Below are 15,780 nucleotides of genomic sequence, written 5' to 3'. Positions count from 1 at the left end.
AGCCTTATAGAAACCTATAGCCAGCTCCTAAGTACCTATGGAGGTGCGGCCTTTATTCCAGCTCAGCTGGTATGGGGCAGATTACGTTTTCTTCAAAGAAATTTGGATCAATTCCGTTCTCAATCTCTGGTTTCAGAACATTGTTTCAGAAAGGTACAGAATTGGCTTCAAGTTAAAGCCTCCTGCTAAGAGATTTTTTTCTTTCCCGCGTCCCAGGTAACACAGCAAAGGCTCAGCATTTCTGAAATGTGTTTCAGATCTAGAGTTGGCTGGAGTGATTATGCCAGTTCCAGTTCTGGAACAGGGGCTGGGGTTTTATTTTATCTCTTCATTGTACCAAAGAAGGTCAGTTCCTTCAGACCAGTTCCTGATCTATCATTTTTGAATCGTTATGTTAGGATACCAACATTCAAGATGGTTACTGTAGGACTATCCTGCCTTTTGTTTAGCAAGGGCATTATATGTCTACAATAGTTTTACAGGATGTGTATCTGCATATTCCGATTCATCCAGATCACTTTTAGTGTCTGAGATTCTCTTTTTAGACAAGCATTACCAGTTTTGTGGCTCTACTGTTTGGCCTAGCCTCAGTTCCAAGAATTTTTTTCAAAGGTTCTCGGTGCCCTTCTTTCTGTAATCAGAGAACAGGGTTTTGGTATTTCCTTATTTGGACGATATCTTGGTACTTGCTCAGTCTTCTCATTTTCGAAGAATCTCATACGAATCGACTTGTGTTGTTTCTTCAAGTTCATGGTTGGAGGATCAATTTACCATTCAGTTCATTGATTCCTCAGACAAGGGTAACCTTTTTAGGTTTCTAGATAGATTCAGTGTCTATGACTATGTCCTTGTCAGGCAAGAGAAGTTTTAACATTCATTTCAGCTTGTCAAAACCTTCAGTCACAATCATTCCCTTTGGTAGCCTTATGCATGGAAATGTTAGGTCTTAGGACTGCCGCATCAGATGCGATCTCCTTTGCTCGTTTTCACATGCGACCTCTTCAGCTCTGTATGCTGAACCAATGGTGCAGGGATTACTCAAAGATATCTCAATTAATATCTTTAAACCGATTTTACGACACTCTCTGACATGATGGACAGATCACCATCATTTAGTTCAGGGGGCTTCTTTGTTCTTCCGACCTGGACTATAATCTCAACAGATGCAAGTCTTACAGGTTGGGGAGCTGTGTGGGGGTATCTGACGGCACAAGGGGTTTGGGAATCTCAGGAGGTGAGATTTCCGATCAATATTTTGGAACTCCGTGCAATTTTCAGAGCTCTTCAGTCTTGGCCTCTTCTGAAGAGAGAGTTGTTCATTTGTTTTCAGATAAGACAATGTCACAACTGTGGCATACATCAATCATCAAGGAGGGACTCACAGTCCTCTGGCTATGAAAGAAGTATCTCGAATTTTGGTTTGGGCGGAATCCAGCTCCTGTCTAATCTCTGCGGTTCATATCCCAGGTATGGACAATTGGAAAGCGGATTATCTCATTCGCCAAACGTTGCACCTGGGCGAATGGTCTCTTCACCCAGAGGTATTTCCTCAGATTGTTCAAATGTGGGAACTCCCAGAAATAGATCTGATGGCTTCTCATCTAAACAAGAAACTTCCCAGGTATCTGTCCGGATCCCGGGATCCTCGGGCGGAGGCAGTGGATGCATTATCACTTCCTTGGAAGTATCATCCTGCCTATATCTTTCCGCCTCTAGTTTTTCTTCCAAGAGTAATCTCCAAGATTCTGAAGGAATGCTCGTTTGTTCTGCTGGTAGCTCCGGCATGGCCTCACAGGTTTTGGTATGCGGATCTGGTCCGGATGGCCTCTTGCCAACCGTGGACTCTTCCGTTAAGACCAGACCTTCTGTCGCAAGGTCCTTTTTTCCATTAGGATCTGAAATCCTTAAATTTAAAGGTATGGAGATTGAACGCTTGATTCTTGGTCAAAGAGGTTTCTCTGACTCTGTGATTAATACTATGTTACAGGCGCGTAAATCTGTATCTAGAGAGATATATTATAGAGTCTGGAAGACTTATATTTCTTGGTGTCTTTCTCATCATTTTTTGGCATTCTTTTAGAATACCGAGAATTTTACAGTTTCTTCAGGATGGTTTAGATAAGGGTTTGTCCGCAAGTTCCTTGAAAGGTCAAATCTCTGCTCTTTCTGTTCTTTTTTATAGAAAGATTGCTATTCTTCCTGATATTCATTGTTTTGTACAAGCTTTGGTTCGTATAAAACCTGTCATTAAGTCAATTTCTCCTCTTTGGAGTTTGAATTTGGTTCTGGGGGCTCTTCAAGCTCCTCCGTTTGAACCTATGCATTCATTGGACATTAAATTACTTTCTTGGAAAGTTTTGTTCCTTTTGGCAATCTCTTCTTCCAGAAGAGTTTCTGAATTATCTGCTCCTTCTTGTGAGTCTCCTTTTCTGATTTTTCATCAGGATAAGGCGGTGTTGCGAACTTCTTTTGATTTTTTACCTAAAGTTGTGAATTCCAACAACATTAGTAGAGAAATTGTGGTTCCTTCATTATGTCCTAATCCCAAGAATTCTAAGGAGAAATCGTTGCATTCTTTGGATGTTGTTAGAGCTTTGAAATATTATGTTGAAGCTACTAAGTCTTTCCGTAAGACTTCTAGTTTATTTGTTATCTTTTCCGGTTCTAGAAAAGGCCAGAAAGCTTCTGCCATTTCTTTGGCATCTTGGTTGAAATCTTTATTTCATCATGCTTATGTCGAGTCGGGTAAAACTCCGCCTCTAAGGATTACAGTTCATTCTACTAGTTCAGTTTCTACTTCCTGAGTGTTTAGGAATGAAGCTTCGATTGATCAGATTTGCAAAGCAGCAACTTGGTCCTCTTTGCATACTTTTACTAAATTCTACCATTTTGATGTATTTTCTTCTTCTGAAGCAGTTTTTGGTAGAAAAGTACTTCTGGCAGTGGTTTCAGTTTGAATCTTCTGCTTATGTTTTTCATTAAACTTTATTTTGGGTGTGGATTATTTTCAGCAGGAATTGGCTGTCTTTATTTTATCCCTCCCTCTCTAGTGACTCTTGTGTGGAAAGATCCACATCTTGGGTAGTCATTATCCCATACGTCACTAGCTCATGGACTCTTGCTAATTACATGAAAGAAAACATAATTTATGTAAGAACTTACCTGATAAATTCATTTCTTTCATATTAGCAAGAGTCCATGAGGCCCGCCCTTTTTTGTGTTGGTTATGATTTTTTTGTATAAAGCACAATTATTCCAATTCCTTATTTTATATGCTTTCGCACTTTTTTCTTATCACCCCACTTCTTGGCTATTCGTTAAACTGAATTGTGGGTGTGGTGAGGGGTGTATTTATAAGCATTTTAAGGTTTGGGAAACTTTGCCCCTCCTGGTAGGAATGTATATCCCATACGTCACTAGCTCATGGACTCTTGCTAATATGAAAGAAATGAATTTATCAGGTAAGTTCTTACATAAATTATGTTTTATATATATATATATTTTAATCCTTCCCTTTTGCAGTCTTTGATTTCCTCTAGTGCAAAGGCTGACATTTTAACCTCCATAGATATTACCAATATCACGGGACATGCTGCTTCAGGATCCTCTGTTGTATCCAAACTCAGAGTTTTAGGTTGGAGGCATGGTTGCTGGAATTGTCTGTTTGCTGCAGTTTATTTATTCACCCATGGGGGCCGAATTATCAAATGGCGGGCGGACATGATTCGCTGTAGCGAATCATGTCCACCCTACATCGCTAAATGCCGATAGCAAACGCTGTCGGCATTTAACATTACACAAGAAGTTCTGGTGAACTGCTTCTGCAATGCCGCCCCCTGCAGATTTGCAACCAATCGGCCGCTAGCAGGGGGAGTCAATCAACCCGATCGCATCCAAGGCGGGGACTAGTTACGGAGCAGCGGTCTTAAGACCGCTGCTTCTTAACTGCTTTTTTCCGGCGAGCCTGAAGGCTCGCGCAGAAACAGGGGAATCAGGGGCCATTCGGTGCTTGTTAAATCGACCCCTTTTGTGTTTTTAACAGGATTGTAAACCTACAGCTATTGTTTTTTATCGATTCTGGTTTTGTTTTTTCCTCTTGGATAATCCAATTTAATGCTTTCACAGATTTTCTTCTATATGTTGGCGCTCTGCAAATAACTTATAATTTCAATCATCTCTATTGATTAGGATTTTGGAAGGTGTTTGTGCTGCAACACATGAGGCTTTAGATCTTTCTTTCAAGACTTGGCCCATATCCGACTAAGGGCTAGATTACAAGTGGAGCTGTTATTACTGCTCGCACACTAACCCCGCTTGACTTCTGCTCTTTGTGCACGTCGTTTTGCGTATTACAAGTTGAAAGTAAATGATTTTTGACTTGCTTGGTAACCCGAATGACCATAGCCCACCCTACTCTAATAACCCCTAAAACACTGCATAGTCCACCACAAAGTCCCCACACACTATTAACCCCTTAACCCTCACATAGCCCACTGCAAAGTACCCGCTACACTGTTAAGCCTTAAACCTTTACACCCACCATCGCAAAGTAACCAACTACACTATTAACCCCTAAACCACCACAATTCCCATTGCAAAGTAACTCACTACACTATTAACCCCTAAAATGCCACAACCCCCATTGCAAAGTAACCTACTGACATCTAAACCCCCCTAATCTAACACCACCTAAGTTACTCCAAAACAGACTAACCTTACCTGTAAAAAAAAAAAAAAAAACAGTATCTTTTTAAATATTAACATTACTAACAAAAAAACCTGACATTATTTACCCTACCATTACAAAAAAAAAATACTGTTACAAAAAACAACAAACATATATTACCATGAATAGAAAAAGAGTTATGTATAATGTAAAACCCCACTTAAAAAACCCACTGCAAAATAAAGAAAACCTATACTAACACTAAACTACAGAAATATCCCTTCAAAGGGCCTTTTGTAGGGCATTGCCCTAAAGTGTCAGCTCTTTTTCTGAAGCGAAAAAAAATAATCTACTCCAATATATTTATATTAGGATGTTTTTTTTATGGGCATTGAGTATTTTTGCTGCCCACAAAAAAAATCATAATATATAAAAAACAAAAAAACAACAAACAAACACCCCGAAAAAACAAAACCTAATGCTAAACCCTGAAGATGGTACTTACCAAAAATTTATCCGGGCGGCGGCACTCCATCTTCATCCCAGCAGCGTTTTTATTCATCTTCTTATCTTCATCCCAGTGGCAATCTTTTTATCTTCATCCTCTTCATGCAGTCGCCAGACGCACACTGAATTTTGAATGCGAGGTACCCACTTTGATATAGGGGTACACTTGCATTTCTTTTTGCTGATTTTCAAATTCAAATCAGCCAATAGAAAAAGCTTTTAATCTATTGGCTGATTTGGAAATCAGCCAACATGAATGCAAGGGTACCCCAATATAAAGGGGGTACCTCACATTCAAAATTCAGTGGGCGGCTGGTGACCGCATGAAGAGGACATTGGGATGGAAGATAAGAAGATGGATGAAGATCACCGCCGGTATGAAGATAAAAAGATAGACCGCCACTGGGATGTAATGGTAGCTTTTTTTTTTTAAGCAATGGTAGTTTTAAGGTAAAGTGAGGTTTTTATTTTTACATTTAAGGTTTTTTTTAGGTACTGTTAGTTTTTTTTTTTTTTTTTTTTCCAGGTAAGGTTAGTCTGTTTTGGAGTGACTTAAGGGTTTTTAGATTAGGGGGGTTAGATGTTAGTGGGTTACTTTGCGATGGAGTGTGTGGTGGTTTAGGGGTTAATAGAATAGTTTGTTGCAACTGTTTCCTTTGTCCAAATGTATTTGAGCAGTTGCATTTACTTTAAACCTGTAATACGAGAGGAAATCGGCGCCTATAGAAAATATGGAGAGGGGAAATTACCGCAATTTTGCACAAATTAACTTGCAGTAATTTAAAAGTGCACCGCTTGTAATATGGATTTGAATGCAAAGAACACCACGGTCTCGCAATCGTTTACACTCCTTGCGCTAACGATAGCCCTCCACTCGTAATCTGGCCCTAAGTTAAAGATCTACAATTTCATCCTGGGATCTTCCTTTTGGTCTTGAAGGCATTAATGGGTATCCCTTTTTGTATCCTTTGTGACATTTCTAACTGGTTTCTTACATTGAAAACCATTTTTGTAGTGGCTTTTACATCAGCAGGAAATGTTCAGAATTTCAGGCACTTTATGTGAAGCAGTCATACCTTATTCTTTATTGAGGAGGACATAATTTTGAGAACTGTTGTCTCTGACTTTTTATTGGAGTTAATATATTATTTTATGTTCCTTCATTCCTGATAAGCAGGAGAGTCGAAGGAAACCACTTTTTCTGTTTAGTTGTGGTCTGTTGCTTTCAGATTTCTGTTAAGGAAGCTCAATTACTTTGTAGTTGGTCATCTCAGTTTTATTACAAGGTCCTCGTTTTGTGTAGGCATTCACAAAGTCTACCATCTCTATTTGGATTAAGTTATTTTCAGATCATACAAGTAATAGAATGAGCTGATTCCAGAAGCGCTCATGGTATACCCAACTAGGGTATTTGCAGCATTATAGGTTTCAAAGCAGATGCCAAGCCAGAAGAATTTTGTCAGGCTGCTGTTTGGAGATTGTATTATTCATATCTTCATTCCATATTTCAAGCTTGATGTACGCCAGTCAGCTTCTGCTGGGTTTGGTTGTAAAGTGTTATCCTCATTATAAGCTTGATATTCATTGTAAGTCAGTAACAACTGGCTGAAAAAACGCACTAAATACTAAGGCCTAGATTTGGAGTTTGGCGGTAGATGGGCTGTTAACGCTACGCGGGCTTTTTTCTGGCCGCACCATAAAATTAACTCTGGTATCGAGAGTTCAAAAAAATGCTGCGTTAGGCTCCAAAAAAGGAGCGTAGAGCATTTTTACCGCAAATGCAACTCTCAATACCAGAGTTGCTTACGGACGCGGCCAGCCTCAAAAACGTGCTCGTGCACGATTCCCCCATAGGAAACAATGGGGCTGTTTGAGCTGAAAAAAAACCTAACACCTGCAAAAAAGCAGCGTTCAGCTCCTAACGCAGCCCCATTGTTTCCTATGGGGAAACACTTCCTACGTCTGCACCTAACACTCTAACATGTACCCCGAGTCTAAACACCCCTACCCTTACACTAATTAACCCCTAATCTGCCGCCCCCGCTATCGCTGACCCCTGCATATTATTAACCCCTAATCTGCCGCTCCGTACACCGCCGCAACCTACGTTATCCCTATGTACCCCTAATCTGCTGCCCCTAACACCGCCGACCCCTATATTATATTTATTAACCCCTAACCTGCCCCCCACAACGTCGCCGCCAGCTACTTACAATAATTAACCCCTAATCTGCCGACCGCAAAGCGCCGCCACCTACGTTATCCTTATGTACCCCTAATCTGCTGCCCCTAACACCGCCGACCCCTATATTATATTTATTAACCCCTAATCTGCCCCCCTCAACGTCGCCTCCACCTGCCTACACTTATTAACCCCTAATCTGCCGAGCGGACCTGAGCGCTACTATAATAAAGTTATTAACCCCTAATCCGCCTCACTAACCCTATCATAAATAGTATTAACCCCTAATCTGCCCTCCCTAACATCGCCGACACCTAACTTCAATTATTAACCCCTAATCTGACGACCGGAGCTCATCGCTACTCTAATAAATGTATTAACCCCTAAAGCTAAGTCTAACACTAACACCCCCCTAAGTTAAATATAATTTACATCTAACGAAATTAATTAACTCTTATTAAATAAATTATTCCTATTTAAAGCTAAATACTTACCTGTAAAATAAACCCTAATATAGCTACAATATAAATTATAATTATATTGTAGCTATTTTAGGATTAATATTTATTTTACAGGCAACTTTGTAATTATTTTAACCAGGTACAATAGCTATTAAATAGTTAAGAACTATTTAATAGTTACCTAGTTAAAATAATAACAAAATTACCTGTAAAATAAGTCCTAACCTAAGTTATAATTAAACCTAACACTACCCTATCAATAAATTAATTAAATAAACTACCTACAATTACCTACAATAAAACCTAACACTACACTATCAATAAATAAATTAAATACAATTTCTATAAATAACTACAATTACATAAACTAACTAAAGTACAAAAAATAAAAAAGAACTAAGTTACAAAAAATAAAAAAATATTTACAAACATCAGAAAAATATTACAACAATTTTAAACTAATTACACCTACTCTAAGCCCCCTAATAAAATAACAAAGACCCCCAAAATAAAAAAATTCCCTACCCTATTCTAAATTAATAAATTTAAAAGCTCTTTTACCTTACCAGCCCTGAACAGGGCCCTTTGCGGGGCATGCCCCAAGAAAATCAGCTCTTTTGCCTGTAAAAAAAAACATACAATACCCCCCCCCCCAACATTACAACCCACCACCCACATACCCCTAATCTAACCCAAACCCCCCTTAAATAAACCTAACACTAAGCCCCTGAAGATCTTCCTACCTTGTCTTCACCTCACCAGGTATCACCGATCCGTCCTGGCATCCGGTGCTGAAGAGGTCCAGAAGAGGCTCCAAAGTCTTCCTCCTATCCGGCAAGAAGAGGACATCCGGACCGGCAAACATCTTCATCCAAGCTGCATCTTCGATCTTCTTCCATCCGGTGCGGAGCGGGTCCATGTTGAAGCATCCGACGTGGATCCATCCTCTTCTTCCGGCGTCTCCCGACGAATGACGGTTCCTTTAAGGGACGTCATCCAAGATGGCGTCCCTCGAATTCCGATTGGCTGATAGGATTCTATCAGCCAATCGGAATTAATGTAGGAATATTCTGATTGGCTGATGGAATCAGCCAATCAGAATCAAGTTCAATCCGATTGGCTGATCCAATCAGCCAATCAGATTGAGCTCACATTCTATTGGCTGTTCCGATCAGCCAATAGAATGCAAGCTCAATCTGATTGGCTGATTGGATCAGCCAATCGGATTGAACTTGATTCTGATTGGCTGATTCCATCAGCCAATCAGAATATTCCTACCTTAATTCCGATTGGCTGATAGAATCCTATCAGCCAATCGGAATTCGAGGGACTCCATCTTGGATGACGTCCCTTAAAGGAACCGTCATTCGTCGGGAGACGCCGGAAGAAGAGGATGGATCCGCGTCGGATGCTTCAACATGGACCCGCTCCGCACCGGATGGAAGAAGATCGAAGATGCAGCTTGGATGAAGATGTTTGCCGGTCCGGATGTCCTCTTCTTGCCGGATAGGAGGAAGACTTTGGAGCCTTTTCTGGACCTCTTCAGCACCGGATGCCAGGACGGATCAGTGATACCTGGTGAGGTGAAGACAAGGTAGGAAGATCTTCAGGGGCTTAGTGTTAGGTTTATTTAAGGGGGGTTTGGGTTAGATTAGGGGTATGTGGGTGGTGGGTTGTAATGTTGGGGGGGGGTATTGTATGTTTTTTTTTTACAGGCAAAAGAGCTGATTTTCTTGGGGCATGCCCCGCAAAGGGCCCTGTTCAGGGCTGGTAAGGTAAAAGAGCTTTTAAATTTATTAATTTAGAATAGGGTAGGGAATTTTTTTATTTTGGGGGTCTTTGTTATTTTATTAGGGGGCTTAGAGTAGGTGTAATTAGTTTAAAATTGTTGTAATATTTTTCTGATGTTTGTAAATATTTTTTTATTTTTTGTAACTTAGTTCTTTTTTATTTTTTGTACTTTAGTTAGTTTATGTAATTGTAGTTATTTGTAGAAATTGTATTTAATTTATTTATTGATAGTGTAGTGTTAGGTTTTATTGTAGGTAATTGTAGGTATTTTATTTAATTAATTTATTGATAGGGTAGTGTTAGGTTTAATTATAACTTAGGTTAGGACTTATTTTACAGGTAATTTTGTTATTATTTTAACTAGGTAACTATTAAATAGTTCTTAACTATTTAATAGCTATTGTACCTGGTTAAAATAATTACAAAGTTGCCTGTAAAATAAATATTAATCCTAAAATAGCTACAATGTAATTATAATTTATATTGTAGCTATATTAGGGTTTATTTTACAGGTAAGTATTTAGATTTAAATATGAATAATTTATTTAATAAGAGTTAATTAATTTCGTTAGATTTAAATTATATTTAACTTAGGGGGGTGTTAGTGTTAGGGTTAGACTTAGCTTTAGGGGTTAATACATTTATTAGAATAGCGGCGAGATTCGTTCGGCAGATTAGGGGTTAATAATTGAAGTTAGGTGTCGGCGATGTTAGGGAGGGCAGATTAGGGGTTAATACTATTTATGATAGGGTTAGTGAGGCGGATTAGGGGTTAATAACTTTATTATAGTAGCGCTCAGGTCCGCTCGGCAGATTAGGGGTTAATAAGTGTAGTTAGGTGTCGGCGACGTTGAGGGGGGCAGATTAGGGGTTAATAAATATAATATAGGGGTCAGCGGTGTTAGGGGCAGCAGATTAGGGGTACATAAGGATAACGTAGGTGGCGGCGCTTTGCGGTCGGCAGATTAGGGGTTAATTATTGTAAGTAGCTGGCGGCGACGTTGTGGGGGGCAGGTTAGGGGTTAATAAATATAATACAGGGGTCGGCGGTGTTAGGGGCAGCAGATTAGGGGTACATAAGTATAACGTAGGTGGCGGTCGGCAGATTAGGGGTTAAAAAAATTTAATCGAGTGTCGGCGATGTGGGGGGACCTCGGTTTAGGGGTACATAGGTAGTTTATGGGTGTTAGTGTACTTTAGGGTACAGTAGTTAAGAGCTTTATGAACCGGCGTTAGCCCAGAAAGCTCTTAACTCCTGCTTTTTTCCTGCGGCTGGAGTTTTGTCGTTAGAGCTCTAACGCTCACTTCAGAAACGACTCTAAATACCGGAGTTAGAAAGATCCCATTGAAAAGATAGGATACGCAGATGGCGTAGGGGGATCTGCGGTATGGAAAAGTCGCGGCTGAAAAGTGAGCGTTAGACCCTATTTTGAGTGACTCCAAATACCGGCGGTAGCCTAAAACCAGCGTTAGGAGCCTCTAACGCTGGTTTTGACGGCTACCGCCAAACTCTAAATCTAGGCCTAAATTTGGGAAACTAAAGTACTATCAACTATTTCTGCGGAATGGAAATAGGTAAAAAATAAAGCATAACTTTTATTAAGAACAAGACAGTCCTCACAGAGCCATTCTTGTGTCCTTAACTTGTTTTTCATTATTTTAATAGTTCTTAATAAAAGTTGTTTTATTTTTGGCATATCCCCATTCCGTAGAAATAGGTGATAATAATTTTGGGAAACTGAGGTGCTATTTAGTGCATTCTTTCAGCCATTTCTTTCTGACTTCCATGTAAAGTTACTGTTTATGCACAGCATTCTAGCCCTTAAACACTAATTCTATAAGATTATTATACTGTAGGAAATTGCCATCTATACCTGTGTAGTACCAGTGTATTTATTTTTTTTAAATGGAATAATCTGAATATTCGTCTCATTGGGCAGTTCTGTCCATGCTCTTTCGGGGAGGGGTTCTTACTGGTAGATATTACCCTAGGGATATGGGCCAAGATATAGAAATTATTATATTTTGGGTGAAAATGTATAGTTATTTCAGTAGTGAAGTTTGTTTTTATATTATGTTTATAGGTATTTCTGCATGTTAATCCCATATCTATAATGCTGCAGGTCTAAGTGTTACACAACATCATTGACCATGAACAAGCTGCCTGAGCTGATCCTGAATCACATCCTGGAGATTCTCTACCTGCTGACGGGAGAGGTGAGAAAACATCATAATGACACCATGGTAACCTCTTGCAGTGAATATTGTGTATTAGTTGCTTAGCAACAAGAGGTGACAGATGCTCAGAGGTAAAGAAAGAGCTGGTGTTTAAAGGGATTCAGATAGAACATGCAATTTTAAGCAACTTTCTAATTTACTCCTATTATCAAATTTTCTTCGTTCTCTTGCTATTTTATTTGAAAAAGAAGGTATCTAAGCTTCTTTTTTTTTTTGGTTCAGCATCTGGACAGCACTTTTTTATTGGTGGATGGATTTATTCACCAATCAGCAAGGACAACCCAGGTTGTTCACCAAAATGGGCCGGCATCTAAACTTATATTCTTGCATTTCAAATAAAGATACCAAGAGAATAAAGAAAATTTGATAATCGGAGTAAATTAGAAAGTTGCTTAAAATGTCATGTTCTGTCTGAATCACGAAAGAAAAAAATTGGGTTCAGTGTCCCTTTAAAGTGAAGGTCCATTTTGATGAATTAGTGCCCGATTTTTAATAATCCTATTAAAAACAAGGGCACTTTAATTAATCAAAATTGACATTTCACTGTTTTCTTCAAAAACTTACCTTTTTAATTCTGAATGCCGCTCCAGCGATTCCCCCGGCTGTTGGAAGCCTCTGCAGACGTCAGAAATGACGAATCCGGCTTCCTCCAATCACAGATTCCCCCCCAGGGGAATCTTGGCCTGATGCAACACTGTGATTGGAGGAAGCCGGATTCATCATTTTGGACCCGCGAAGACGGCTTGCGACTGGCGGAGGAAGTGCTGGAGCGGCTGCCAGGATTAAAAGGTAAGTTTTTGAAGAAAACGGTGAAATGTCAATTTTGATAAATTAAAGTACCCTTGTTTTTTAATAGGTTTATTAAAAACCAGGCACCGATTCATCAAAATGGACCTTCACTTTAAGGTGTTTGTGAAAATTCAAAAGTGTAGACTTGTTCTGGGAATATTCTGTTGTAGAAATTCACCTGAGGAGACCGTTATTTCCCAGCAGCCTTTTGGTATTTGTTCTATCATCCCCATACACAGGCCAGCAATAGGCAGCTTATGAAGTGATTGCAGGCTTATGCTATGTGACAAAAAATACCCCTCATCTTGGGTATTTTGTCCCAGGAACAGCTTTGACACACAGTCTTCACAGCAGAAAAACACTCCAAACACACTGGATTAGGTGTAAAAGCCTCGGCCTGTTTATTCTCAGAAAATTTGCAGGAATACAGTTTCAACATAAACAAAAACAGTGGCACTTATTAACCAGAATACGGTATCTGACTAAAATTGTGTGGCTTTTACACACAACTGCAAAATTCCAAACAGATTTGAAACCTCACAGGACTAGGACCTCTAGACAGCAGCACAACTTCATATCCCTCTGTCTTTCTTATACAGTTTCTCACTAGCAGCCTCAGCACACACTATTTAACAGGAGTTAAAGGGGCAGTAAACTTACAAACTAATGTTATATAATTGTGCACATAGTGCAGAATTATATAACATTAGCTTACCAGCACATTTATACTTTAAAGGATTGCAGAGAAATTGTAACTAAAACCTTCTTTTACCAGAATGCCGCTCCTTGCTCTACTGATCAGGTCTGGATTTTACACAGCGCATCTCTGCAACACTGTGTGCCCGGTCGCGCCATTTAAATGAATGTAGCTCGCTCCCGCTCTGGTCTAGTAGCGGGAGCGAGCTACATTTATTTTAATGGCGCGACCGGGCACACAGTGTTGCAGAGATGCGCTGTGTAAAATCCAGAACCGCTCAGTAGAGCAAGGAGCGGCATTCTGGTAAAAGAAGGTTTTAGTTACAATTTCTCTGCAATCCTTTAAAGTATAAATGTGCCGGTAAGCTAATGTTATATAATTCTGCACTACCCACTACCAAAAAAAATTATTTTGTGATTCAGAAAGAGCATGCAATTTTAAGCAACTTTCTAATTTACTCCTATTATCAAATTTTCTTCATTCTCTTGGTATCTTTATTTGAAATGCAAGAATCTAAGTTTAGATGCCGGCCCATTTTTGGTGAATAACCTGGCTTATTCTTGTTGATTGGTGGATAAATTCATCCACCAATAAAAAAAAGTGCTGTCCAGAGTTCTGAACCAAAAACAGCTTAGATGCCTTCTTTTTCAAATAAAGATAGCAAGTGAACGAAGAAAAATTGATAATAGGAGTAGATTAGAAAAGTTGCTTACAATTGCATGCTCTATCTTAATCACAAAATAAAAAATTTGGGTTCAGTGTCCCTTTAACTTAAAACTAAATTCCTAGAAAAAAGTTTTTCATTATGTGTAGTGAACAAAAAGTACATTCATAGCATATTATGCCGGGTTTTCTTGTAATTTATCTGTGTATATTGTTTCGTTATTGCTCCCAAAGAGAATACAGTGTATCCATATAATAACCCTGCAACATGCTACACAGTAATTGCTTGATCAGTGCAGGAGCTTAGTTATATTATTCCCTATCTGGACACAGCAAAGGACAAGTTTAAGAAGCTTCTTAAAGGGACATTAAACCCAAAACAATTATTTCATGATTTAGAAAGAGCATGCAATTTTAAACAACTTTCTAATTTATGTCTATTATCTAATTTGCTTCATCCTCTTGATATGCTTTGCTGAAAAGCATTTCTAGATAGGCTCAGTAGCTGCTGATCGCTGCACATAGATGCCTTGTGTGATTGGCTCACCAATGTGCATTGCTGTTTATTCAACAAAGGATATCTAAAGAATGAAGCAAATTAGATAATAGAAGTACATTTGAATGTTGTTTAAAATTGTATTCTCTATCAGAATCGTGAAATAATTTTTTGGGGTTTAATGTCCCTTTAAGGGTTGTGCCTCTGCTCTGCAAAACATTGTGATTGTTTATAACATATTGACCGTCTAAATGCTTCTAAAAATGTATTTGTTTGCAAAACTTTTGAAATTAAGCTCTTAAAGGGACAGTGTACTTTAAAATTGGTTCTCCCTTAATGTGTTTCTGATGGCTTGTTATACCAACTGCAAAGTATAAAATGTATGGGAAATTGATCCTTTAGGTTTATTTTTGTATATGAAGTGGCTGTTTTTGCTAGTTGAAGCCACCAACCATGTAAATGGGCTGAGCTTGCACTCTTTTTCTCTATACATTCTGGACTCCTTATCTTATCTCTGTCTGATTATACATAAGCAAGTGCAATTGTAAAAATTAACTATTTAGTACAAATCTCTCACCTCCTAATGGGAGCATAATGTATTCCGCACCTTCTTATTAACATGGCCTTAATATATCCAATACTTAAGTTCGGAAATATTCAAGTAGGGATGCAATGGGCAAAATCAGCTATATCAAATGACAATATAAAAATAAAGGATCTATTTCTTAACAATTTAACACACAAGCAGGTAAAATTGATCATCAGAACCACATTAAATGGTTGGAAATTGTACAGTACATTGTTCGTTTAATTGCCTATATATATACTGAGCTTATATAAAATATTTATTGTTTTTGCAGATCTTTTGCATTTGCTGATATAAACTATGTACATATGTATAAAAATGACAGTGTCCCTGTGCTGTTTTAGCAATCACATTGGATTTTCTATGCTCATGTCAGGCTCGCCAAGTCAGATTGGCTGCATAAGAGGATTGTCTTGTCATGTGACCGTGACGTGATGGAGAATATAATAAGAGGATACACAAGTGATGTGAGAGGGGTCAGTGATGTTTTTATGTTTCACTCTTGCAGCGTGTGACTAACTCACTGACAGCGAGTCACATGACCGGGGACAAGATGACAACAGAGAGGATACTGACCCACACCCTGCAGATCATGTACCTGCTGACAGGGGAGGTGAGAGCTGATGGAATGTGTCATAATAACAGCTGTGTGTCCCTGTGACTGGCTGTTTATATTTATTTCTATATTATCAAAGGGACATGAA

The 15,780-nt window shown here is 38.9% G+C and overlaps 1 protein-coding gene across 4 annotated transcripts in view; it reads left to right on the top strand.

Moving 5' to 3' along the window:
• LOC128657004 (oocyte zinc finger protein XlCOF7.1-like) overlaps nt 1-15,780 on the top strand; it is a 204,103-nt gene that overhangs the window by 23,993 nt on the left and 164,330 nt on the right. For all 4 annotated transcript variants that reach the window (XM_053711223.1, XM_053711222.1, XM_053711221.1 and 1 more), the window contains exons 2-3: nt 11,731-11,824; nt 15,585-15,689. In XM_053711223.1, the coding sequence (XP_053567198.1) occupies nt 11,731-11,824; nt 15,585-15,689 (199 nt within the window). The remainder of the gene's footprint in view (nt 1-11,730; nt 11,825-15,584; nt 15,690-15,780) is intronic.

Source organism: Bombina bombina, chromosome 4, assembly GCF_027579735.1.
Source record: "Bombina bombina isolate aBomBom1 chromosome 4, aBomBom1.pri, whole genome shotgun sequence".
NCBI classification, from domain to species: Eukaryota; Metazoa; Chordata; class Amphibia; order Anura; family Bombinatoridae; genus Bombina; species Bombina bombina.
The sequence above is the reverse complement of the archived record's forward strand: the minus strand, read 5'-3'. Positions and strand labels throughout refer to the sequence as shown.